The sequence below is a fragment of the Pipistrellus kuhlii genome, unplaced genomic scaffold, assembly GCF_014108245.1.
Source record: "Pipistrellus kuhlii isolate mPipKuh1 unplaced genomic scaffold, mPipKuh1.p scaffold_m20_p_1, whole genome shotgun sequence".
NCBI classification, from domain to species: Eukaryota; Metazoa; Chordata; class Mammalia; order Chiroptera; family Vespertilionidae; genus Pipistrellus; species Pipistrellus kuhlii.
Genome location: NW_023425404.1, coordinates 87,864,461 through 87,891,726, shown reverse-complemented (window position 1 = coordinate 87,891,726; position 27,266 = coordinate 87,864,461). Strand labels below are relative to the sequence as shown.

Here is a 27,266-nt window from a genome sequence, read left to right as displayed (position 1 = left end):
ATTAACTTTTATTTTGAAAAATGTGAAAACCTCCAAAATGTTGAAAAAATAGTACAGTTTACTCACATTCTTTAGTTCAAAGCTGTAATTTTAGCTACCATTTTGCAACGTTTGCTTTTCTCTATACAGTAGTCCCCCCTTATCTGTAGGGGACATGTTCCAAGACCTACAGAGGATGCCTAAAACCACAAACAGTACCAAACATATATATATAGTTTATATATATATATATATATATACATATATATATATATATACACACACACACACATATATACATAGTTTTATATATATACATATATACACATAGTTTTATATATATACATATATACACATAGTTTTATATATATACATATATACACATAGTTTTATATATATACATATATACACATAGTTTTATATATATACATATATACACATATATATAGTTTTACATACATAATATAGTTTCCCCCTATACATACATATGATACATAACATAAATTAGGCACAGTAAGAGATTTACAACAACCAATTTTAATAATAATCTAACAAAAGTTATGTGAATGTGGTCTCTCTATCTCAAACTATCTTATTCCACTCAGCCTTTTCTTGTGATGATGTGAGATGATACAATGCCTATGTGATGAGATGAATGAGGTAAATGACTTAGGCATTGTAACATAGTGATGGGTTACTGTAAGGGTGACTTGAACACAAACACTGATACTCAATAGGATAACTGAGATGGCTACTAAGTGACCAACAGGCAGGTAGCATATATAGTGTGGATACACTGCACAAAGGGTTGACTCACATCCCAGGTGGGATAGAATGGGACAGACTAGATTTCATCATGTTACTCAGAAAGCATGCAATTTAAAACTTATGAAGTTTTTATTTCTGGAACTTTCCACTTAATATTTTGGACCACAATTGACTATGGGTAATTGAAACTGCAGAAAGCAAAACCAGCCCTATCCAGTTTGGCTCCGTGGATAGAGCGCAGGTCCGTGGACGGAAAGGTCCTGGGTTCAGGTCCAATAAATGGCATGTACTTTGGTTGCAAGTGCGATTCCCAGTCCTGGTTGGGGAGCACACGCGGAGGCAACCAATTGATGTATCTCACATACTATCGATAGTAAATGTTTCTCTCTCTCTGTCTCTCCTTCTTCTTTCCACTTTCTCTCTCTAAAAAAAGAAAAAAAGAAAAAAAAAAAAGAAAAAAAAATCAATGGAAAAATATGTTCGGGTGAGAATTAACCATAAATTAAAAATAAAAGCAAGCCAAAACCGGTTTGGCTCAGTGGTAGAGCGTCGGTCTGCGGACTGAAGAGTCCCCGGTTCGATTCCGGTCAAGGGCATGTAGATTGGTTGTGGGCACATCCCCGGTAGGAGGTGTGCAAGAGGCAGCTGGTCGATGCTCTCTATCTCTCTCCCTTCCTCTCTGTAAAAAGATCAATAACATATATTTTAAAAAAATATATAAATAAATAAATAAATAAAAATAAAAAATAAAAGCAAAACCGCAGATAAGGGGAGGCTACTGTATATAAACACACATATTTTCATTTATACTGAACTATTCAAAAGTAAGTTTTAATTATTTGGAAAATATAATAAAGAATAAAGAAAAAAATTTTAATGTAATTCTAACTCCCAGAAATAAACATGTTTATTTTTGGTTAAAAAAATAAAAACAAAAAAAGTTTCATCATGCTCTCCCTCTGGGGAGCATGCCTTTACTTTTCCCTTTCCCCTCTTCTTCCCCTCAGGCACATTACTTAGCTTTGCCTTGCTCTCTCGGCTCCAAGGACCCTTCTTCTGCCTCTGTAACTTGTTACCTTAGCCTAAGCAGCCCTGACTCACTTTTACTACCTCTGTGACTTTCTAAATAAACTTTCTTATAATTTGGAACAAAAAAAGTAAATTTTAGACATTATGACATTTCACTCCTACATACTTGAACACAAATTTAGAATAACAAGGATATTCTCCTACAGAACAATAACATTATCGTACTTAAGTAATAAACACTGATACAATATTATCTAATGTATAGACTCCAATTGTCCCAGTAGTTTGTCCTTAATAGTTTTATTCTCCAAACACAGGTTTCAATCATGGATCACACATTAACTTTGGTTATCAAGTCTCTTCAGTCTCTATTTAACTAGAACAGTTCTCTGACTTTTTTTATGGCATGAACTTTGAAGAGTGTAAACCAGTTTTCTTAATGTATGTCCAAAATCTGGATTTATCTGGTTTCTCATGATTAGATTTGAACTTAAAAACTATCAACATACAACATAGGCTAATAAAGTTCTCACAGTTTCACAACAGGAGTCATGTAATATATGTTTGTCCATTATTGGTGCTAAGTTTGATCAGCTGGTAAAAGAACTATCCACCAAAATTGTTTTTATTTTTTTTTGTTGTTGTTAATCCTCACCATAGGTTATCTTTTCCATTGATTTTTTTTTTTTTTTAAGAGAGAGTAGAATAGCCCTAGCTGGTTTGGCTCAAGGGTTAGAGCACTCTGAAGAGTCCCTGATTTGGTTCCAGTCAAGGGCACATGCCTGGGTTATGAGCTCAATCCCCAGTGGGGGATGTGCAGGAGGCAGCAGATCAATGGTTCTCTCTTAATCATCGATGTTTCTATCTCTCTCTCCCTCTCCTTTTCTCTCTGAAATCAATAAAAATATTTTAAAAAGAGAGAGAGGAATAGATGAGAAAAGACAGAGAGAGAAACATCCATGTGAGAGAGACACATTGACCATCTGCCTCCCACATGCTGGGGACTGAGCCTATAACCAAGTTATATGCCCTTGACTGGAATCATAGCAGTGATCCTTAAGTCCGCAGACTGATGTTCTAACCACTGAGAAAAACGTGCTAGGGCTCCACCAGATCTTTTGCGGGCCATGTTCTGCAATGGTCTAAGGGCTTTGAGACCATATTGGCCTGTAATGCCCTCCTGGTTATGATTTCTTTCCACTTTCTTAGAAGGCAACCTGATATTCTCCTTGAGATGGCAAAGGCCATGTCAGGAGTACTAGGCACGCAGCAGCATTTATAAAAACTCCACCTGAAACCCTGGAAGCCTAGTACTTCACTCTCAGAAGACTGCTGAGGTGCTCTGTGATAGCATAGCTTCTCAGGACATCAACACCCACTCAAGATTGGACTCAATTTCCGGGAAGTCCATTGCCACTCCTGGCCTTCTACTGGCCATAAAGAGATTTAACTGGCCAATGAGATCCTCTGATATCCTATCTCCATGGGTTGGCAATATTAAGAGTCCAAAAATTGTAGTAGCGCTGTGTGTTGAAATTTCCAATTAATCTCTATGCAGTGAGTTTCCAGGAACTTATGTATAAACTCCGCACCTCTTATCTGCCTTCCTCAATAACCCCCAATCTTTATAAAAACCAAGATCTAATGGCCAAAACATCACAGAAAGTAACCATTCCTTTAAAAATTATGCTATCATCTGCTGCAAAGAATCACAGGTAGATGACTCAAAACCAATTTGTGAGGGGTGAACTAACTTACCTTGTGTACCAATGTAAGCATTCTTCTGCTTATAGCCATCCATGAAACTGGCATTGATGTAATCTGTCTAATGATAAAAAGGAAACATCATTGCAGCTATGTGGAATACACCATTTGGGTGGGAAAATAATGTAGTAGTAAGTAAATAAAACCAAGGGTATGGCTACTCTTGTCAGGAAAAAAAGAGAGAAGCAAAAAGGCCAAGTCAATTCAAAACCTCATCTCCACAAATATTGCTGGAACAATTGGACATCTACATGCAGAAAAAGAAGAAAACCAAGCTGAATCCTTCCTCACACCATACACAAAAACTAACTCAAAATGGATCACAGACCTAATGTAAAAGCTAAAAATATAAAACTCTTAGGAGAATCTATAGGATTAGCCAAAACCAGTTTGGCTCAGTGGATAGAGCGTCGTTGGCCTGTGGACTGAAAGGTCCCAGGTTTGATTCCAGTCAAGGGCATGTACCTTGGTTGTAGGCATATCCCCAGTAGGGGGTGTGCAAGAGGCAGCTGATCGATGATTCTCTCTCACTGATGTTTCTAACTCTCTCTGTCCCTTTCTCTTCCTCTCTGTAAAAAATCAATAAAATATATATATATTTTTAAAAGAATCTATAGGATTAAATCTTTTTAACATTAGGTTGAAGTCAATAAAAAACTCTCTGAAGTCAATAAAAAACTATATTTTAAAAATTAGCCCTAACTGGTTTGGCTCAGTGGATGGAACGTCAGCCTGCGGACTGAAGATCCCAGGTTCAATTCCGGTCAAGGGCATGTACCTTGGTTGTGGGCACAATCCCAGTAGGAGGTGTGCAGGAGGCAACTGATTGATGTTTCTCATCAATGTTTCTAACTCTCTATCCCTCTCCCTTCCTCTCTGTAAAAAATCAATAAAATATATATTTAAAAAAATTATAAGCAACCAAAGGGGAAAAAACACACAGATAAAATCCAACTGCATTAAAAATAAAAATTTTGGGCTTCTAATGATACCATACAAAATCCCACGTAATGCATATATTTGAAAAGAGATTTATAACTAGAATATATAAAGAATTTACAACTCAACAGTAAAAAGACAACCCAATTTTGTTTTATTTTTTTTTAATATATATTTTATTGACTTTTTCACAGAGAGGAAGAGAAAGGGATAGAGAGTTAGAAACATCGATGAGAGAGAATCATCGATCAGCTGCCTCCTGCACACCCCCCACTGGGAATGTGTCCGCAACCAAGGCACACATGACCGGAATCGAACCCAAGACCCTTCAGTCTGCAGACCGATGCTTTATCCACTGAGCCACACCGGTTTCAGCAAATTTTGTTTTAATTTTTAAAACAGATTTTAGAGAGGGAGACAAGGAGAGAAAGAGAAACATCAACATGAGAGAGACACATCTATCAGTTGCTTCCTGAAAAGTGCCCCAACCAGGGATGAAACCCCAAACCTGTTACTGCACAGGATGACACTACAATCAAGAGAGCTACATCGCCACGGCAAAGGCAACCCAATTTTAAAATGAGCAATTTAACTATTTCTCCTAAGAAGATGTACAAGTTAAAATCATAATAAGATACCATTTCACATCAACTAAGATGAATATAGGTAAGAGATAATAAATGTTGGCAAAAATGTGGAGAAATTAAAACCCTCATTCATTGCTAGCAGTAATGTAAAATGTTGTAAGCACTTTGGAAAAGAGTCTGGCAGTTCCTCAAAACGCTAAACACAGTTAACATATGACTTAGCAATTCTACTTAGGAAAATGGAGTTTCTTTTTCAGGTGATTAAAAAGTTGATTGTGGTATTGGCTGCACAATTCTGTGAATTCATTTTTAAAAACTATTGAATTATAGACTTTAAATGGATAAATTGTATGGTATGTCAATTATATATCAATGTTTCTAACTCTCTATCCCTCTCTTTTCCTCTCTGTAAAAAAAAAAAAATCAATAAAATATATTAAAAAAAGAAGTGAATGATTATGCTATAGACAATGCATGAATAAAAAATTAAAAAAACTAGTGTTATGTTAATAGATTTTTATGGTTTAGAATAAGCTTTCCAGTGATATCACCAAGTACTTAAAAAAGAAATAAAAATAATGTGCTCTAGAAAACTTTTATATTAACTCAAAAAGTAGATCCAAATGAGGACAAAACACTGATGTTTAAATGTTTGAACAACATTTTCATTAAATATCTCTACTAATGCATTATATGTGATAATATATATATATATATATATATATATATATATATATATATATATATATATATATTTTGATTTCAGGGAGAAGAAGGGAGAAGGAGAGAGAGAGATAGAAACATTGACGAGAAACATCAATCGCTGCCTCCTGCACACCTCACACTGGGGATCCAGCCCGAAACATGGTCAAGTGCCCTGACCCAGAATCGAACGAATGACCTCCTAGTGCATGGAATGATGCTCAACCAACTAAGCCACAACCAGCCAGAGAAATAATTATCAGGCACCTACAATATACCAGACCTTGTGCTCTTAGCATTTACATAAAGTATGTCATTTGATCTCTACTTAATACTATGAGATGGACATATAGGTACTTGCCTATGGTAACAATAGATTAGTATGTAGCAACATAAAAACTCAAACAGTATCTTTCTGACTTAGAATCCATATTCTTTCATAGTATTAGTAAACTTCACTTTGTAAGAGGCTTAAATTTCCCTCAGTAATCCTGAAAAGATAGAATTTATCTTTCTACCTGAGTATGGCCACTTCGTTTTATCAGTTTTACTCTTGTTTGGTCCAGGCAGGGTACATCCCCATAGCGGTTCTTCTCTAGGTTTCCTGGAGACCTGAAGAAAATGAAATAAGCAAAATAAAGAAAGAGAAAAGCGGAGGCAGTGTGTGTGTACATACAAAGCCTGGCAATGCTGAGGTGGGTGTCAGTTACTGTCGGGGCAGGTACGTCGAGCTTTTCATGATCAAGTCTATATAATTCCATATAATTCAATATTTTAGTAATAAGTACTATAGAAATATTTCCATTAAAAAAAGAGAAATAGAGGTACAACACAAAAAAAAAAAAACTAGCTGCAAATAAAATTTTCTACTACTCATTTCCAAAAAGATATTTTAAAAAAATCTCTTAAGTTCCAGTTTAACAAGGTACATTGGTAACATGTTTGATGCCAGTCCATCCAGCAAACTCATTAAAATAAAAAAGGAGCCCCTCCAGTTGTGGCTCAGTGTTTGAGCGTTGACCTAGGAACCAAAAAGTCACAGTTCAATTCCTATTTAGGGCACATGCCAGGGTTGTGGGCTCAGTACCCACTGGGGAGTGTTCCTCCTTCACCCATGTTTACATCTCTCTAACCTCTCTCTTTCTATGTAATAAAAGTCTAATAAGCTAAGTGTCTGGTCGTTTGATCATCCGTTCAACTAATCAAAGTGTAATATGCTAATGATGCTAAGGCCACTCAACCACTTGCTATAATGTGCACTGACCACCAGGGGGCAGACACTCAGACCAGTAGGTTAGCTTGCTGCTGGGGTCTGGCCAATTGGGACTGAGCAAGACAGGCTGAAGACACCCTGAGCCCTCCTGCAATCCCTCCCTGGCTGGCCAACCTCCCGCGTCCCTCCCTAGCCCCGATTGTGCGCTGGTGGGGTCCCTTGGCCTGGCCTGTGCTCTCTCTCAATCTGGGACCCCTTCGAGGATGTCAGAGAGCCAGTTTTCACAGATCCCGAAGGCCAGGCTTAAAGACCCCACTTGTACACGAATTTGTGCACTGGGCCTCTAGTAAAAATAATAAATAAAGTAATTAATTAATTTTTATAAAAGGAACTAATCAGTAGAAACCCAAAAGTGACAGCAGAGACCTAATTGAACAAAGAGTATTACACCCATTTAGGCAGAAAAAATAATAGAAGGATTTTCGCTGACTTGACCAGTTACAGAAAGCTAGGACTTCTGGACAGCATGGCTCAGTTGGTTGAGCATCAATCTATGAACCAGTAAGTCACGGTTCAATTCCCAGTCAGGGCACATGTGGGGCTTCAGGCTCCATCCCCAGTAGGGGGCATGTAAGAGGCAGCCTATCAGCGATTCTTTCTCATCACTGATGTTTCTACCTCTCTCTCCCACTTCCTCTCTGAAATTAATTTTAAAAAAAGGGGGGGGGGGGACCAAGATGGTGGCATAGGCAAACACCTGAACTGCTGCCTTGCACAATCACTTCAAAACTACAATTAAAAGACAAAACAGAAATCACCCAGAACCACAGGAGAGCTGGCTGAGTGGAAATTCTAAAACTAGAAGGAAAGAGAAAGGCACACTCAGACTCACAGGAGCTGTGGAAGTAAAATGCAGAGGTACAGAGGCGCATGTGCAGAAAGGGCAGGCAACTGAGTATGTGGCTGGCTTTCTCAATCGGGAGAGAGACAAAAACTCCTGACTGCTCTGAACTCCAGTTTTGGGTGAGACTCTGAGAACCCAGACTACTACAGAGAGAAAATGGACTGTCTTGCAGTGGGCAAAAGTTGAGGGTGGCTTTCTCTCAGAGGTGCTTGCAGCAATTACTGCAGGACACTGAGACCAAGGGGCCTCTTAGGGCAGGGCTGACCAGAAGCCATTGTTGTTTGCTCTGCCTTAAGATTCCGCCCCAGGAAGCCATGGCAGTTTGCTCTCTGCCCTGAGACTCCCTCCCATCCAAGCTGAGGGCAGAGGCTTTTGCATATGAATGGTCTGGTCCTTTGAATTCTAAACTTACCTAACAAACTGCACTGAGTCAGTAAGACCCAGAACATCAAAAAAAAGGCCCAAGGCACTCCAGCAGCTTGCATTATTTCACAGCTGGACCTCACCTAGGCACTTCTAAAACCAAAACAAAGAAGAGGAATCTGCAGATCTCTCCACAGCTCCTGCTGAGTGGCCTCAGACAGAGGCTAAATTAGCACCTCCTTGGAGATCCAAGAGCCAGTGTACCCAGGGGTCAGAGTAGGACCATCCAGATTACAAGTCCTCAGATCCTAAGGGATACACTCAGGGGGCAGACTCAGTGAGCCCCACTGAAGGGTGTCTTGCATCATAAGGGTGTCTCCAGCACATAAGTTCTCCCATCATAGACACAGCTGATCCTCACAGCCAATTGGCCTGAAGGTCAATTCCTCTCAGTGTACCAACAACAATCAAGGCTTAACCACTACAAGACTGTGCACACAGCCCACAAAGGGGTGCACCAAGGTAACTGGGGAGGCTGAGCCACTGAACCACATAGAACACTTACCACACAAAGCCACTCTATCAACTCAGGGAAGCAGCCAAAATGTGGAGACAAAGAAACAGATCACAAATGAGAGAAATGGAGGAAATAAAACTAATGGATATAGAGTTCAAAACCACGGTTATAGGTTTTTCAAGAATTTCCTAGAAAAAGCCAATAAATTTAGCCAGACCCTTGAGGATATGAAAAAGGACCAACCAGAAATTAAACATACACTGACTGAAATAAAAATATTATACAGAGACCCAATAGCAGACTAAAGAAACACAAGAATCAAGTCAAAGATTTGAAATATAAAGAAGCAAAAAACACTCCTCCGGAAAAGCAAAAAGCAAAAATAATAAAAAAATATGAAGATAGTGTAAGGAGCCTCTGGTACAACTTCAAGCGAACCAACATCAGAATTATGGGGGTCCCAGAAGAAGAGAGAGAGCAAGACACTGAAACCTATTTGAAGAAATAATGACAGAAAACTTCCCCCACCTGGTGAAAGAAATAGACTTATAAGTCCAGGAAGTGCACAGAACCCCAAACAAAAGGAATCCAAAGAGGACCATACCAAGACACATCATAATTAAAATGCCAAGAGCAAAAGACAAAAAGAGAATGCTAAAAGCAGCAAGAGAAAAATAGTTACCTACCTACAAGGGAGCACCCATAAGCTGATTTCTCTACAGAAACTATGCAGGCCAGCTGAGAGTGGCAAGAAATATTCAAAGTGATGAATAGCAAGAACCTACAAACAAGATTACTCTACCCAGCCAAGCTATCACTCAGAATGGAAGGGCAGATAAAGAGCTTCACAGCCGAGAAAAAACTAAAGGAGATCATCACTGCCAAACAAGTATTAGATGAAATGTTGAAAGGTATTCTTTAAGAAGAGGAAGAAGAAGAAAAAGGTAAATATAAAAATTATGAACAACAAATACATTATCTATTAACAAGTGAATCTAAAAATCAATAAACTGGTGAATATAATAGAATCAGGGGCATAGAAAGGGAGTGGACTGACAATTCTCGGGGGAAAGGGGTGTGGGGGTTGCGGGAAGAGACTGGACAAAAATTGTGCACCTATGGATGAGGACAGTGGGGTGGAGGGTGGGGGTAAAGGGCAGAGGGTGGGGTGGGAATCAGTGGAGAGGAGCTATGGGGGGGGGGGGAGAAGAGGAACAACTGTAATAATCTGAACAACAAATATTTAATTTAAAAAAAGGAAAGGAAGGAAAGAAGAAAAGAGAAGGAAGGAAGGAAGGAAGGAAGGAAGGAAGGAAGGAAGGAAGGAAGGAAGGAAGGAAGGAAGGAAGATAGGACCCATAGAGGTATTATAGAGATACATAATGACTCACCCTTATAAATCCCACCCTGGAAGACAAGATGAGGCACAGGACTAAAAACAGAGGAATAAATAAAAATTTGAATGACATACAGTGAGAATACCTTGTCCCACTCTCCCTGAACTATCCTTTCTTACACTCATATCCACACTTGGACCCTACCAGTCAAGAAAGTGGAGAATTCCTCTCTGGAAAAAGTGAATAGCCCTACATAAAAGAATTCTGACATTTGGAGTAAATTAACAACAAGCTAGATGATGAATTTAATTTGAAGCTCATTCATGCAGCTTTAAAAAAAAAATTCAGTGTAATGACAGCAATAAACCACTAGAGGGGGAAAATTTAAAAATAAAAAATAAAAAATAAATTCAATTCTTTTTTTTCCCCAAGAGGAAAGGAGAAGGAGAGAGAAGTTTAAACATCAAAGATGACAGAGATGCCGAAGCCGGTTTGGCTCAGTGGTAGAGCGTCGGTCTGCAGACTGAAAGGTCCCAGGTTCGATTCCGGTCAAGGGCATGTACCTTGGTTGCAGGCACATCCCCGGCAGGGGGTGTGCAAGAGGCAGCTGGTCGATGTTTCTCTCTCATCGACGTTTCTAGCTATCTCTCTCTCTTCCTTCCTCTCTGTAAAAAATCAATAAAATATATATTTTTTAAAAAAGATGACAGAGAATCACTGATCACCTGCAACCCAGCTTCTGCACACCCCCCATTGGGAACAAAGCCTGCAACCTGGGCATGTGCCCTTGACTGGAATCAAACCCAAAACCCCTCAGTCTACAGGCCAATGCTCTATTCACTAAGCCAAATCAGCTAGGGCAAAGCAGCTTTTAAGGACCCCATTCCTAAGTGTGAACTAACAGTCAAGGATCTCCAGATAGTTAAGAAAAACCCATAACACAAAAGAGATCAATTCAAATACTTGGGGAGGGGGGAAAAGCACAAAATAGAGTTAATATGAGAAACTGAGTTCTAAAAGGGTACAATTAATAAAGAAAAAAGGTACTGCATACATGAAGAATAGGATGCAATGAAAAAGGAACAAAGAAAAAAAGGTCTTAGAAATTAAAAAACTTATCCAAAGAAGAGATGAAAGAGAAAGTAGAAGAAATTTCCCAGAATAGGGAAAAAAAAACATCAAAGTAATGCAAAATATGAAAAATTTAAGAAAATAAGAGAATCATTTCAGACAGAACTTTGAAAAACACTACTTGTGTTTATAAGTAAAAGTTTTATTGTAACACAACCAAGCCCATCAGTTTAGTACTGTCTGTGGCTGTGTTCACAGTACAATGGCAGAGTTGAATACTTACAATAGACTGCAAAGGCTTATGAGCCTAAAATATTTACCATCTTGCCCTTTTAAAAAAATTTTGTCAATCTCTGCTTTAGGAAATGTAACCAGACTGACAGGAACATTCCAGTGAGAAAGAATTGACATAATACAAGGAAAGAGAGAATGGGGAAAAAAAGTTTTTAAAAGTCCCAAAATTAAAGAACACAAGCTTTCAAAGTAAAAGTACCTTTTAGGCACCTAACAAAATTAATGAAAAAAAGGATACCAAGGCACATCATTGTGACATTTTAAAACAGAAAGATACACATCTAAAAATGTCCAAAGGGAAAAAAATTTAGAAAGACTTGAGAAGGAATAAGAATAACATCAAACAATTTAGTAGTTTTAAGTTTGATCCAATAATTGAATCAATATCCCTCCCTCGGGGATTGACTTTCAGGGCATTTCACAAGGGACATTCCACTTGTTAAGACCATTCATTATCTTTCCCCTTAGGACTCGCCTAGAGAATTCTCTGCCTAGAAAAAGCCTGCCTAGACAAGTCCTTTAAAACCTCTGACTCCCCATCCGTGGTTGCTGATGCCATTTGGGGGCTCAGCCCATCGGGTTTTCTAGATGACCTAATGAATTCATAATTCTTTACCTCCTTTGGCCTTGGTGTTCCTCCTTTGGTGACACTAATAAGTAGCATTTTTAGTAAGTTAGAAAGACATTGCATTAAAAATTCTGAGGTAAAATTATTTCCAATACAAAATTCTATGCTGTAATACAACTTTTTTCATCTCATGGCACACATAAACAACTAAAATTTTGCAGCGTACCAAAAAATATAATTTTTACTAATCTAACAAAAAAAAGATAGATGTAAATTTGATTCATTCACATGAATGGCTATTGTTGTGTTGGCTGTTATCATTTTTAAAAATATTTTTTTTTATTGATTTCAGAGTGAGGAAGGGAGAGGGAGAGAAACATCAATATGAGAATCACTGATTGGCTGTCTCCTGCATGCCAGCAACTTGAGCATGAACTAGGAAGTGAACCCTAAATCTCCTGGTTCATGGATCCAATGCCCAACCACTGAGCCACACCTGCTTAAGTGGCTGTTGTCACTTTTTAATTTGACAATCTAAGATAAATTAATGCCTCTGACTAAAGAGTCAGGGAATGTATAAAAATTATTGTGGCACATGGGTTGAAAATCACTGCTCTAGCAAAAGAGAATATAAGTAAAGGAAGAAGAAACTAAACATACAATCACCAGCCTGGCCAATGTGGCTCAGTTGCCTGGAGTGTCATCTCGTATACCAAAGTGTGAGGGTTCAATTCCCAGTCAGGGCACATACCCATGTTGAGGACCAATTGCTTGTCAGGGCAAGTGCAGAAGGCAACAGATATAATAGATGTTTCTCTCACATTGATGTTTCTCTCTCTCCTCTCTCTCTCTAAATTCAATAAAAACATATTATCAGGTGAGAATTTAAAAATATATAAAACATACAATCACACTATATGGCCTAGCAATTGCACTCTTAGACAGTTATCTCAGGAAAGAAAAGCCAATAAAGGGAAATGGGGAAGGGAAACAACAGGATGAAAGCTGAGGAGCAACCATAGTTTAGACTTGAACAAAAACCCCCAAAAGTTTTGAAAGTGAGGTCTCTAGGGAAAAAAATAAAATCAGCTCATTATTTGATATATTTGACCACTTATAAAATGAGAATTTAAAATAAATCTGACTTAGATAGAAAGAAATAAGGATAGGCACATAGAAAACTAAGAGCAAATAAAAAAAAGTAGGTCATTACCTCCAGAACAAAAAAGTGGAATAGCCGAAACCAGTTTGGCTCAGTGGATAGGGGTCGGCCTGCAGACTGAAAGGTCCCAGGTTCAATTCTGGTTGAGGGCATGTGCATTGGTTGTGGGCACATTCCCAGTAGGAGGTGTGCAGGAGGCAGCTGATCGGTGATTCTCTCTCATCGATGTTTCTAACTCTCTATCCCTCTCTCTCTCTCTGTAAAAAATCAATAAAATATATATATATTTAAAAAGTGGAATAAGACTTAATATATTTGATTATTTCATAGAAGCACACTTACCTCTGCAATTAAAAAAATTACAGACATAATAATATAAACACTGACTTAACACAAAATGTGACATAATAATATGGGGAAAACAGACAAAAGAGAACAAAAGGGAACTGGAAAAAGAACGTAAGATCTAAATGCCTATCTACCATAAAAATTAATAAAATTTATATAAGGATTAGAATAGGCTTCCAGTCAAGATGGTGGCATAGGTAAATGTGGTAGTAGAATCCTCTCACAATCAAATAAAAATACAACCTATCTTCAGAACCACCATCATTCAGAACCACCTAAAATCTAGCTGAATGGAAGTCCTATAACTCAGAAGCCAAGTAGGGATGGGGACACAGGCATGGAATATGTTGGTCCCACATCCATGAGTGGCAGTTTTTAATTGGAAGGGATATCTTTGTGTGGAGGTCACCCTTGTGGAGTGAGGGATCCAAGCACCACACCAGCCCCCAGCCCAGGGTTGCAGTGCCAGGAAGAGAAGTCTCCATAACTTTGGGCTATAAAAACCAGTGGAGATTGTAGCTAAATGACACAGAAGCTACTGGAGTCCCAGGCAGTTCTTCTTAAAGAGCCCAAGCACAGACTTACTCAGACTCACTTCCTCTGAGCTCCAGTGTTGGAGCAAAAGCTTGAAAGAAACCAGTAACATATAGGGAGGAACTAAGTTGTCTGGCATCAGGGCAAGAGCTGCTGGTGGGGCAGGGAGAGCTTTCCCCCAAACAAAAGTGCTGGCAGAGGCCACTGTTCTTTGCTGAGCCTCCCCACCACAGCACTGACAGATAGGTACCATCTCTGAGTCTCCATCAACCTGGCTCACACTGTTCACCCCCACCAGGGACTCCCTTAGACTATAATTAGCAGGATAGTCCAAGCCATTTCCAATGACTTTTCCATACAACTGTCCATCTTGCCTCATGTTTGGACTTTCCTAAAATCTCTTAAATAATGCCCTGACCAGTTTGGCTCAGTAGATAGGGTGTCAGCCTGCAGACTGAAGGGTCACGGGTTTGGTTCTGGTCAAGGGCATGTACCTTGGTTGCGGGCACATCCCCAGTGTGTGTGTGTGTGTGTGTGTGTGTGTATGTGTGTGTATGTGTACAGGAGGCAGCTGATTGATGTTTCTCTCTCATTAATGTTTCTAACTCTCGAGAGATGCAAATCAAAACAACAATGCGGTTCCATCTCACACCTGTCAGAATGGACAACATCAACAAATCAACAAAGGACAAGTGTTGGCGAGGTTGCAGAGAAAAAGGAACCCTCGTGCACTGCTGGTGGGAATGCAGACTGGTGCAACCACTGTGGAGAACAGTGTGGAGTTTCCTCAAAAAACTGAAAATAGAACTCCCATTTAACCCAGTAATCCCACTCCTAGGAATATATCCCAAGAAACTAGAAAGACCAATCAGAAAGGATATATGCACCCTTATGTTCATAGAAGCACAATCTACAATAGCTAGAATCTGGAAACAGCCTACGTGCCCGTCAGCAGATGATTGGATCCAAAAACTATGGTACATCTACACAATGGAATACTATGCTGCCATAAAAAAAGAAGGAATTCTCATCATTTGCAGCAACCTGGATGGAATTGGAGAACATCATGCTGAGTGAAATAAGCCAGTCAATGAAAGAGAAATACCACATGACCTCACTCATTTATGGATAATAAAGAACATTATAGACTGATGAACCAAAAGATAGATATAGAGACAGTAAAACAACAAGCAGACTGTCGAATTACAGTGGGGAGGGTAGGGAGATTTGGGGGAGATAATAGATCAACCGAAGGACTTATATGCATGCATATAAATACAACCAATGGACACAAAACTCTGGGGAGGGAGGGCAATGTTAAAATATGTACATTTAATAAAAAATAATTTAATAATCCAGGACCGGTTTGGCTCAATGGATAGAGCGTTGGCTTGGGGACTGAAGGGTCCAGGGTTCGATTCCGGTCAAGGGCATGTATCCTGGTTGCGGGCATATCCCCAGTAGAGGGTGTGCAAGAGGCAGCTGATCGATGACTCTCTCTCATTGATGTTTCTGGCTCTCTATCTCTCTCCCTTCCTCTCTGTACAAAATCAATAAAATATATGTTAAAATAATAATAATAATAATAATAATAATAATAATTTAATAAAAAATGTAAAAGGAAAAAAATATGTTTCTAACTCTCTGTCATTCCCCTCTCTGTAAAAAATATATTTTAAAAATAAATAAATAATAAAATAAAATCTCAGTGGCTAGAGCTTTGGCCTGCTCACTGGAGGGTCATGGGTTTGATTTCTGGTAAAGGACACATACATTGGGTTGTAAGTTTGATCACCCACCCACCCCAGTCAGAAAAAATATCCTCAGGTGAGAATTAACAAAAGAAAACAAAAAGAAGCAAGATTAGAATGTCCTTCCATAGGATTGGGATGTGTTTTCTAATTATAACTAGAGACCTGGTGCATGAAAATTCATGCACTGGAGGGGGGGTCCCTCAGCTCAGCCTGCCTCCTCTCACAGTCTGGGAGCCTTCAGGGACAGGAGGCGATCAGGGGAAGGTGATGCCCCATCACACCTCTGCTGCTGCCACTGCCGGCAGTGCAAGCCTCGACCAACCATGGTAACCTGAGCCTTGGGCGGCCCTGGGCGGCTGGGCAGCTGCCATCTGAGCCTTGCCTGTGCCTCTGACCAGGCTGGAAGGCTGAGGGGACTGGCCGCCATTATCTTGTGGCTGTGGGTGCTGCCATTTTTGAGGGTGTGGCAATCAATTAGCATATTCCCTCCTTATTGGCTGTGGGCACCACCATCTTTGTGAGGGCATGGTGTTCCATTAGCATAGTCCCTCTTTATTAGATAGGATTATTAGATAAGATAGCTGTTTTGGTTGGTGCCAAGAGAATAATTCAAACCTGCTTTTTTCTTTTTCTGTTTTTAATCCTCATATGAGGAACTGCTTAGAGAGAGGAAGGGAGGAAAGAAGAAAGGGAGAGAGGAACAGAGGAAGGAAAAGAGAGAGAGACACACAGAGAGAAACATCAATGTACGTGGATCAAACCTGCAACCCAGGCATGTGCTCTAACCGGAATCAAGCCCAGCAACCTTTTGGTGCACAGGTCACTCAAACAGCCAGCCACGCTGGCTGACCAAACATGTGTTTTGAATGGGGGATATGGGGTCATGCTAGAAACAAAATCTCAAGGGTCCCATAGCAGAAGCACTAGAACAAGTCAAGAATCCAGAGGACAAGTGTGCATCTCTTATAGTAGCACAGAGCTCCTCCCTGCTCCCCAATATAACTGTGATTCAAAACTACAGGGGGTCCCTGACCAGTTTGACTCAGTGAATAGAGGGCCTATGGACTCAAGGGCCCCAGGTTTGATTCCGGTCAAGGGCATGTTCCTCGGTTGCGGGCACATACTCAGTGCAGGAGGGTATTTCTCTCTGGTCGATATTTCTCTCTCATCAATGTTTTTAACTCTCTGTCCCTCTCCCTTCCTCTATGTAAAAAATCAATAAAATAGATTTTTTCAAAAAACGACAGGGGGGGGAAACTGGTTGGGAAAAATACTGGATGCATATAAGGACCTTGAACTGTTAGGGAAGAAACAAGGGCAATGTGGAGAAAAGAATACTCCTCCCAACTTCATACATATGCTTTCCTTTTTCTTCTCCTACTTTTCTTGCATTATTGATCTGCTTATTGACTCTTTTCTCCATCACTTCTTACTTCTTTACCTGTTTCCTAACTCATTATTTTCCTCTTTTCTCTTGTTAGAGGCTCTCTTCCTGCATCCTCTTCAGAGCACACTGAGCAGGCCAGGAGTCACAGGGGGGATGTACTCGCAGAATCATGAATTCCTAAAACATTTCAGTCAGACAATGCGCGGATATCAGAGTCTAACATCACAGGGAAACTGAAGTACAGAGGAGGAATTTTTGGCTAAGCTGGAATTTAAGCCTGGGTGAGACCCACTGGGACAACTTTGCCAAATTCTAGAGCTCAGCTTGGAGAGAAAGAAATTTCTGCTGTAGCCAATGAAAACATGGTAACATAACTGAGAGCAATACTAAGAGAAATGATCTATGCTCTGTTGCCATAACAGTTATCAACTAGCCCTGAATCAGTTATAAACTAACCTGGTGTTTTTGTAGTACAGTTTGGGTTGAAGGAAAATCACATAGGCTAAGTTTCTAAGAGGCAACTCTTCTCTTACTGTGAATCATTTTGTTGTTTGTTTCGTTTTCTCTATTCAGAGGCCATTTACAGTCCCTTTCTTCTTACTGATCTTGCTAACTCTGATACCAATGCAAACTAAGTTCTTTCATAATTCTAAATATCAAATTTGCAAAGTACAACTGAGTAGTGTATGAAAGAATAAGCAGCAATAAAGAAAATATAGCATTGCAGTTTTATATATTTCTTGTGTTTTTTGAAAAATCCTTATTGTTAAAATATATTTTGCTGGCAGATATTTCAACTACTTTGTATTTTTCTGGAATGCAGATGCTTAGAGAAGCAGTTTAACTGTAAGGCTGATGGGTGGTGTCCTTAAAGTCACAACTGTAGAGGATTTCTGAGTCTGGGCTCCCTGAGATACAACTTGAATCGTTGGAAGTGTTTCTGTCAGAAACACGGGCATTTCCTCACAAATGAGGGATTACCTTCCTGCCTTCACAAAGCAATGCAGAATATTTACTTGGTTTTAGAGCTGGAGTTACTAAAGATACTCTTAAGACAGAGGAATATTCTTAAAACTGAATCTTTGAATCCTTACATGGAAATGGAAAACACCAGATACTGCATTCTGTCACTATATCAGTCAGTGCATCAGTACTTATGCTTTTTGAAAGCAAAGAACAAGAGAGAATGGAAAACTGAGCATTGGCTATGTAGGCTTGGTATCCATGAATCACGCTATGAGACTGCTGTTAGGGTAACTAGAAATCAGGCACAAGGAAGAAAAAAAATAGCACAAATGAGAGGAAGCTCTGAGACTAGGCTGATCCTTCACAGTATGTGGGAACCAGGAATGTCCACAATTATGACTTGTTAGACAAAGGTAGGTGGTATGAGAGAAAAGAAAAATTAGAATTTCAAATAAAAAATATATACAGCTATGAGTTTTATAAAATCTGTTCGTTTGTAGAATACATGATATATAAACTTACTTTGACTTAATATGGTGTCTAGGGATGTGGCTATTGCTTTCTGAGGGAAAACTCCAAATAGCTTTCCTTTTGAGCATAATTAGAAGAGAGACACATGTGGAAATATATTCAGCTACTTGTTTCCCTTGATCTCAGTTAATTATTATTATTATTATTTTTTTTAAATATATTTTATTGATTTTGTACAGAGAGGAAGGGAGAAAGATAGAGAGTTAGAAACATCGATGAGAGAGAGTCATCAATCAGCTGCCTCTTGCACACCCCCTACTGGGGATATGCCCGCAACCAAGGTACATGCCCCCGACTGGAATCGAACCCTGGACCCTTCAGTCCCCAAGCCGACGCTCTATCCATTGAGCCAAACCGGTCCCGGCATCAGTTAATTATTATTAAACTCCTAGCCCTCCTTCCCCTTCTTGACAGGAGGCCAGAATATATTTGACTTAAGAATGTCTCTACCCTGCCGAAACCAGTTTGGCTCAGTGGTAGAGCGTCGGTCTGTGGACTGAAAGGTCCCAGGTTTGATTCCGGTCAAGGGCATGTACTTTGATTGCGGGCATATCCCCGGTAAGGGGTGTGCAAGAGGCAGCTGGTCGATGTTTCTCTCTCATCGACGTTTCTAGCTATCTATCTCTCTCCCTTCCTCTCTGAAAAAATCAATAAAATAAAATAAAAATATATTAAAAAAAAAGAATGTCTCTACCCTGGCCAGTTGCACAATGGTTAGAGTGTCGGCCCTTGGACCAGAGGATTAGGGGTTTGATTCCAGTTCAAGGGCATATACCTCAGTTGCAGGTTCAATCCCCAGCCGGGTTGGGGTGCATGCCGAAGGCACCCAACTGATGTGTCGTTCGTTTGTGTTCCCTCCCTCTCTCCCTCCCTCCCCCCTCTCTCTTTCTCTCTCTCTTTTCCCAGTTCCGTCCCCCCTCCCTTCTATTCCATCTGAAAATCAATGGAAAAATATATCCTCGAGTGAGGATTAAGAAAAAAAGGAATGTCTAAAACCCTGCAGAGAATTTGTATAAGAATTTATTTGAGGTAAAACTGACAATTGCTGGGAAGCAATATCTCAAATGCTTCCATGAATTATTTTGAATGTACCTGAACCCCTCCCTCAAAAAATAATGTTAATAAACACTCTATAGAGAAACTGCCTAAATGAAAGGACCAAATTTCACTCGGAGGACAGGACATTTTTTTTCTCTTCTAAAAATACCTGCATTTCAGGAAAATATTTTTTAAATGTGTCCATTATTATAGGGTTCCCTCTTTGCTACCAAAGATCATCAGAAATTTCAGAACATAGGATATTGGCAACAAGTACCAAAGCAGGAGATGCCTCTTTCTGGACGAGAGAAACCATCATCTAAGTGACAGTGATGCTCCCTAACCCAGGAAATCTCAGTTAAGGACGTGAGGTGTGGAAGGAGCCGTTGCCAGCCCATGCCAGAGCATCTTAGTTGGCTCAAACCTTTTTCCTACTTACATGGAACAGTGGAAAGTGCCAACAGGGTTCTCACGACGAATGTCTTCATACTCCTCATATATTCCTCGCTTTTGCCTGGTGCTAACATAATTCATCAGCTCTTGGATGGTCATGGCATGAGGACCTGGAACATGCACTGAGTCCCAGTCTAAAGCAGGAGGGAGGGAGAACAAGATGATCTCATCGAAGGGGTCCGGGTGGCCATTCATCTGGGGTAGGAATTGGAAATTCCAAGTGGCGAGGTCCATTTTGACGTACCCACCCAGGTTTTCTGGAAGGCACTCTCTGGGCAGGTGCTGGGTGACCTCGGATGTCTTTAATATCTGAATCTGGAAGGCCAGAAAGAACCATGTGAATATGTGTATGTGAGGGTGTGGGGGGAGAGACAAATAATGAAGATAAAGAACAAATGTGGCCTTAGTCAGTTTGGCTCAGTGGATAAGAGCATTGACCAGCACACTGAAGAGTTCCAGGTTTGTTCTGGTCAAAAGCACATACCTGGGTTGCAGGCTCAATCCCCAGCAGGTGGCATGCAGGAGGTAGCCAACCAATGATTCTCTCCATCATTGATGTTTCTATCTCTCCCTCTCCCTTTCTCTCTGAAATCAATAAAAATATATATTTTTTAAAAAGAATAAATGTGGCCAAAACCAGTTTGGCTCAGTGGATAGAGTGTCGGCCTGTGGACTGAGGGGTCCCAGGTTCAATTCCAGTCAAGGGCATGTTCCTTGGTTGCGGGCACATCCCCAGTGGGGGTGTGTGCAAGAGGCAGCTGATTGATGATTCTCTCTCATCAATGTTTCTAGCTCTCTATCCCTCTCTCTTCCTCTCTGAAAAAAAAAAAAAAAAAAAAAAAAAAAATCAATAAAATATATTTTTAAAAAATGAATAAATATGCTTCAAGGATGTAAAGTACAGCACAGGGAATATAGTCAATAATATTATAATAATTATGTATGGTGCCATCAGAGTTTTTATAAATGATTGCCTAACTACTATGCTATATACCTAAAACTGATATAAAGTAATATTAGGTTTGGAGAACAGGATGAAATTTACTTGCAATACTTAGTATACTTGTAAAAACAGGCAGTACTTCATCTGTCTGGGATTGAAATCTTTTGAATTTCCCAGAGAATATATATAATATCAAATTCCCAGAATGTATAGCACATTCACTCCTGAAAATAGGTGCTCTATTTTACACCTTCTAAAAGGAAGGTATAGTGAACAAAGGCTTTATTTTATGCTATTAACAAGGCTTCCCAGTAATATCTGCTGAAGTTAATTCATCTCCTGACTACCAAGAATGAATAGGTAGTGGTTATTTTTGTCAACTGTTATAATTTACTTTATTTAAATATTTGTATGGATGTTCTTAGAGCTAGGTTTCTATGAAAGTAACACAAGTCACCCGTACAAAGGGTAGCCCAGGAAAAATGCTGAAGAAATTAGCATAATATCTAATTCTACTGTCTGCTGGCACCTAGCCATTCAGAACAATATTAGCCTAGTTGGTTAGTCTTTTTTTTAATTTTTATTTTATTGATTTTTCACAGAGAGGAAGAGGGACAGATAAAGAGTTAGAAACATCTATGAGAGAGAATCATCAATCAGCTGCCTCTTGCACACCCCCTATTGGGAATATGCCTGCAACCAAGGTACATGCCCTTGACCGGAATCGAACCCGGGACCTTTCAGTCCGCAGGCCAATGCTCTATCCACTGAGCCAAACCGGTTTCGGCATAAGGACTGTCATGAGCAAGTTTTCATTCCCAAGGCCCAGAGCCTGGATTGTAAAGGTCCTCCATATATTTTGAGTTTATACACTCATTTATGTTTGAATATAAAATTGTAAGAACTTGCCTAAGGAGTCTTCTCAAAGAGTTATATTAGGAAAGATCTCCCCTACTCCAAGTCATCAGGTCCCCAAGTAGTTCCATAGAACCAAATCAGTTTCTCCTGGCCAACTCAAGTCACTTCAACTATAAAGATCTGCATTACTATTCATATAACCTCATAATCCTATACTACAAAAATCTCTAGTATTCCATAACAACTTTTTCATCTTAAATCTAATTATGTCAATGTTTCATATGTCCTTTCTTTCAAGGGTAGAAGGAATGAGTGAATTAGTAACACCATAATCTTTCAGACCTGGAACACTCAGAGAATAATGGAATTAAGATAATTTTAGATAACACTTTTGAAGTTAGGAAGCAACAAGCTGTTTTAAAAGAAAATGCCAAACCTTAGTCAGTTTGGCTCAGTAAATAGACCATTTGCCCAGGCACTGAAGAGAAAATGCCAGAAATTTAGGTAGAAAGAGACATAGTGAAATACTCTTCTCTGCCCCCTTGGTGGTCTAAGGACTGAATGGCATTTATAGTTGAACAAAGTCAAACTCCAGTTCAACTAATGCAATTATATTATACAGTTGCACAAAATTCATGCACATTAAAAGGGAATTAGAGAAAACATTTTAATATTGCTATTTGCCCTTTCTCTATAATAGAAGAGTCAGAGATGAAAGAAAATTAGTAAAATGCATATGAAAATAATATATGAATTTATTAATAAATAAACAATCACAACATGATAAGACAACAAAGACATGATATAAAAACAACAAAAACATGATGTAAAAACAACACTGAGCCGAGACCAGTTTGGCTCAGTGGATAGAGTGTCGGTCTGCGGACTGAAAGGTCCCGGGTTCGATTCAGGTCAAGGGCATGTAACTTGGTTGCGGGCACATCCCCAGTAGGGGGCGTGCAAGAGGCAGCTGATTGATGACTCTCTCATCGATGTTTCTAACTCTACTCTGTATCTCTCTTCCTTCCTCTCTGTAAAAAATCAATAAAATATATTTTTTAAAAAACCAAACAACACTGATACAAACAATGATTGATAAATTGATTAAACTTATTCTAATATCTCCCTGTATACCACATTAAGAGTGAAAACACCTTCAGAGTGCTTGACTAATTTCCCTTGTGATGAAGTATTTACAACTTTAACTTTAACAACACATGCTTTTCAAACTCAAGAAAAAGCAACATATAATTGACCATATGTGAAAACAGGTTCAGATACAAATATTCCTACTCTGTCGAGAGTTTGTCCTTATGATTTATTTTTATTTTTATTTTTTAATTTATTGATTATGGTATCACATAATTGTCCCCATTCCCATCCCAAACCCCTCCTCAGTCCTTATGATTTATTAATAGTCATCACAAATGTTGGCATCATGGGAAACTGTCTTTGAATTCATTTAAATGGGAGGCCAGTGTCAGATGAGGGTCTGGAGTGCCGGGGAATGGGATTCCTGGCTGGCAGGCTGCTGACAGCGAGCTATCCAACAGCTGGTTCTGCGAGGAATGGGGCTCCCTCCTCCCTCCTGTCAGGGTCCAGGTTGAAGACTGGCAATGCCGCGGCTGCGTGAGACCGAGTGCTGCTGTGCCCGCTGGGGGCCCAGAGCTCCTTCCCACAGCCGTGGCGCCCAGGCCAGGGCAGGGAAAGAGCTTCCTCCCGCCAGCAGCCTGCTATTCGGTCATCTTTCTGGTCGTTTAGGTTGTGATAGCCCCTGGCTTTTTATATATTAGGATTGTTAAATATTAAAGGTCTGTATAGTAATAGGCTAAGTTTTGGTAGTAGCTATCCCTAAGTTACCCAGAGAACACAGTCCTTCAGTACTATTTTTATGCAAAGTGCTATGATGGGAGAGTGTCCAGTTCCTAACTTCAAGGAACTTGTACTGCAGTGGGAGAGCCAGTCTATATTGAGCCAAGAAAGGATAAAGCAGAGCCCCAGCCAGTTTGGCTCAGTGGATAGAGTGTAAGCCCATGGACTCTAGGGTCTCGGGTTCAATTCCAGTCAAGGTCACATAACTCGGTTGTAGGCTCGATCCCCGAGTCAGGATGCATGAGCGAGGCAACCAATCAATGTATCTCTCTCACATCGATGTTTCTCTCTCTCTCCATCTCTCTCCCTCCTTTCCACTCTAAAAATCAATATCGGGTGAGGACTAACAACAACAAAAGAATAAAGCAGAGAATACACATGAATACACTGACAAAAGCAGAAAGTGCTCTAGAAGAAAAGACAAGACTTTTTTGAAGGTAGAAAACTGGCTGGTTTCAACAGCAAAGATGAAAATCTCTATCCACCTCCAAATAAAATAAAGCTAGCTTGCCTTACCCTCTCCCGGACTTTGTCCTTCAGGAGGAGGCTGATGATGGAATAGGGCACTCGGAACCATATGGGTGCTCCCACAATCAGCACTTTCTTCAAACGAGCTGGAAATGCCCCCTGTGGAAAACACATGAGGATTTCAAGATACCAATCACAGCACTCAAGAGAGGCAAATGGAACCTGTGGCTATTCAAGCCCAGGCTTTCTGCTCTTCTACCCATTCGTACTCAGCAGGAGAATCTACAGCATAATTCAATTTTCACTTGAGTAGCTGAATAAAAAGTGGTTTAAAAGAAGTAAATTAAAAGCTGATTTACCTTTACAAGTATTGATGTTATATACTTGTAGACATAAGCTTTGTGGATTAAAAACTATCCTGACTTTTCTTATCAGCAAACGTGTGCATCCTTAAGTTCTGCTTATTGAAATTTTAAGGAAAAAATAAATCATAAATAAACTGAATATGAAAGACACATTTGTCTCATAATTTTTCTTTTATTCTGGTATCTGTGTATTTATAACAACTTATTTTTTTTACCCAATTCTTCATCTATTTATGTATTCATTTACTTAATTGATAAATATGATCTAGAGGGCTCAAGGGCAAATGAGATCTAAAAGAAAAGGAGACACTCCACAGAGCATAAGAAAAAAAAAGCAATGACCCTAATTCTACAGCTCTCAATTTCTCTTAGTTTCTCAAAGGCAGAGAGACCATTTAATATTGGCAATCTAACTGGGAAGAAATTATTTCCAATGAATCAAAAATAGGAGGAAACATAGCTAAATATCTGCTACCACTTTCTCTCCATTATTTTTCAAAAGACTGAGTCTCAATTTGACACATCACTCTCTGGCTACTCTTCAGTTCTACTAATTTTGGGGTCTGCAAACACTTCCTATAAATATACAGCATCCAGAACAAAATTCTTCAAAGGTCTCTTCATTAAAGTTTGAGGAAATCACCTTTCATCTCTTCCCTCAAAGATGCAAAAAACTAACAGAGGAACTTACATGCATATATGCATGGTCCATGGATACAGACAACGGTAGGGTGAAGACCTGGGAAGAGCAGGTGTGGGGTGGAGGAGATCAATGGGAACACATTAAAACAAAAAATCAAAGGGGACATTTGTCATACTTTCAGCAATAAAGATAAATGAATAAAAAGATGCAACAGCCCTGACTGGTTTGGCTCAGTGGATAGAGCATCGGCCTACAAACTGAAAGGTCCCAGGTTTGATTCTGGTCAAGGGCATGTTGTGGGCAGCTGGTCGATTCCCAGTAGGAGGTGTGCAGGAGGCAGCTGATCAATGTTCTCTCTCACTGATGTTTCTAGCTCTCTATCCCTCCCTTTCCTCTCTGTAAAAAAATTAAAAAAATATTAAAAACAAACAAAAAGATGCAACAACTTATTTTAGGGCCTAAATATAAATAGCCAAAGCCCCTTTAACTGCCAGATCAAAAATCAATCTCAAGGAACACCTAAACTTCCACAAAATGATAAATAGAAAGTAGAAGCCATTACCTCTGCTTCCTCAAAGCAATGAACTACAGACTCAGATAGTTCAGCAAAATGACTTTTTGACATCCAAATATATCGTGGATGGACGGAAAATCAGTAACACCTTTTGGAGGGCATTTGGTTTTATACATATCCTTAAAAATGTAAATATATACTTTGATCAGGTAATTCCATTTCTGAGACTCTATTCTAAGAAAATAATGAGTAACACAAAGATTTATAAATAAAAACGTTTACTGTACTTTTATTTTTTTATAGTTAAAAATAATACTTTAAGCCAAAACCGGTTTGGCTCAGTGGATAGAGGGTTGGCCTGCGGACTTAAAGGTCCCAGGTTCGATTCTGGTCAAGGGCATGTGCCTTGATTGCGAGCACATCTCCAGTAGTGGGTGTGCAAGAGGCAGCTGGTCAATGATTCTCTCTCATCGATGTTTCTAACTCTCCCTCTCTCTTTCTCTCTGTAAAAAATCAATAAAGTATATTAAAAAAAAAAATAATAATAATACTTTAAAACTGAAAAGAACATATGTCTAAAAATGGGTAGTGGTTAACAAAAATTGGTATATCTTTTTAAAAGATTGTTATATAACCTTTAAAACTAAAAAATGTTCACAATAAAACTTAAACAAGATCAAAACTATAATATTAATTTTGTTTAAAAAATGACACACATATACATTAATAGAAAAAAGTAAATAAGCCGAGACCAGTTTGGCTCAGTGGATAGAGCGTCTGCCTGAGGACTGAAGGGTCCCGGGTTCGATTCCGGTCAGAGGCATGTACCTTGGTTGGGGGCATGTCCCCAGTGGGGTGAGTGCAAGAGGCAACTGATCGATGACCCTCTCTCATCAATGTTTCTGGCTCTCTCTCTTCCTTCCTCTCTGTAAAAAATCAATAAAATATATGTTTAAAAAGTGAAAAAATTGTATCTAAAGCTAAATATTATAGATTTTATATCTAATAAGTGAAATCATGGTTAGTCTTAACTTTTCATGTTTTATTTTCTATGATACTCTGTATTACTTTTACTTTTTACAATCTTATTAAGAATGATTAGAGTACTTGTTCCATTAATTCTACTTCTAGAGATTAATTTCAAGCAAATTACTTAATGTGCATACAAAAATATGGATATAAAAATGTTTGTTGAAAAATTATTTATTGTAAAAAAAAAGTTTTAATTTGACAACATAGAAATAGTTAAATTATTTATAGTAAATACAGGAAAGATTATTATTTAGCAAATACAAGTGTTCATAAAATAAAGTTGATGAAACTTATTGTGTAGAAAAATTGTATGAGCATAACTAAGACCATATTGAAAAACTTCTAGAAGAAAGTGGTACACCA

At 39.1% G+C, this 27,266-nt stretch overlaps 1 protein-coding gene across 4 annotated transcripts in view; it reads right to left on the bottom strand.

Annotated features, from left to right (window-relative positions):
• PTPN9 (protein tyrosine phosphatase non-receptor type 9) overlaps positions 1–27,266 on the bottom strand; it is a 93,016-nt gene that overhangs the window by 10,773 nt on the left and 54,977 nt on the right. For 2 of the 4 annotated variants that reach the window (XM_045586627.1, XM_036455183.2), the window contains 4 exons: positions 24,398–24,508; positions 20,195–20,523; positions 6,287–6,380; positions 3,535–3,601 (listed from right to left, as the gene is read on the bottom strand). In XM_045586627.1, coding sequence (XP_045442583.1) covers positions 3,535–3,601; positions 6,287–6,380; positions 20,195–20,523; positions 24,398–24,508 — 601 coding nt within the window. The remainder of the gene's footprint in view (positions 1–3,534; positions 3,602–6,286; positions 6,381–20,194; positions 20,524–24,397; positions 24,509–27,266) is intronic. The other 2 variants (XM_045586623.1, XM_045586619.1) reach the window with 2 other exon arrangements.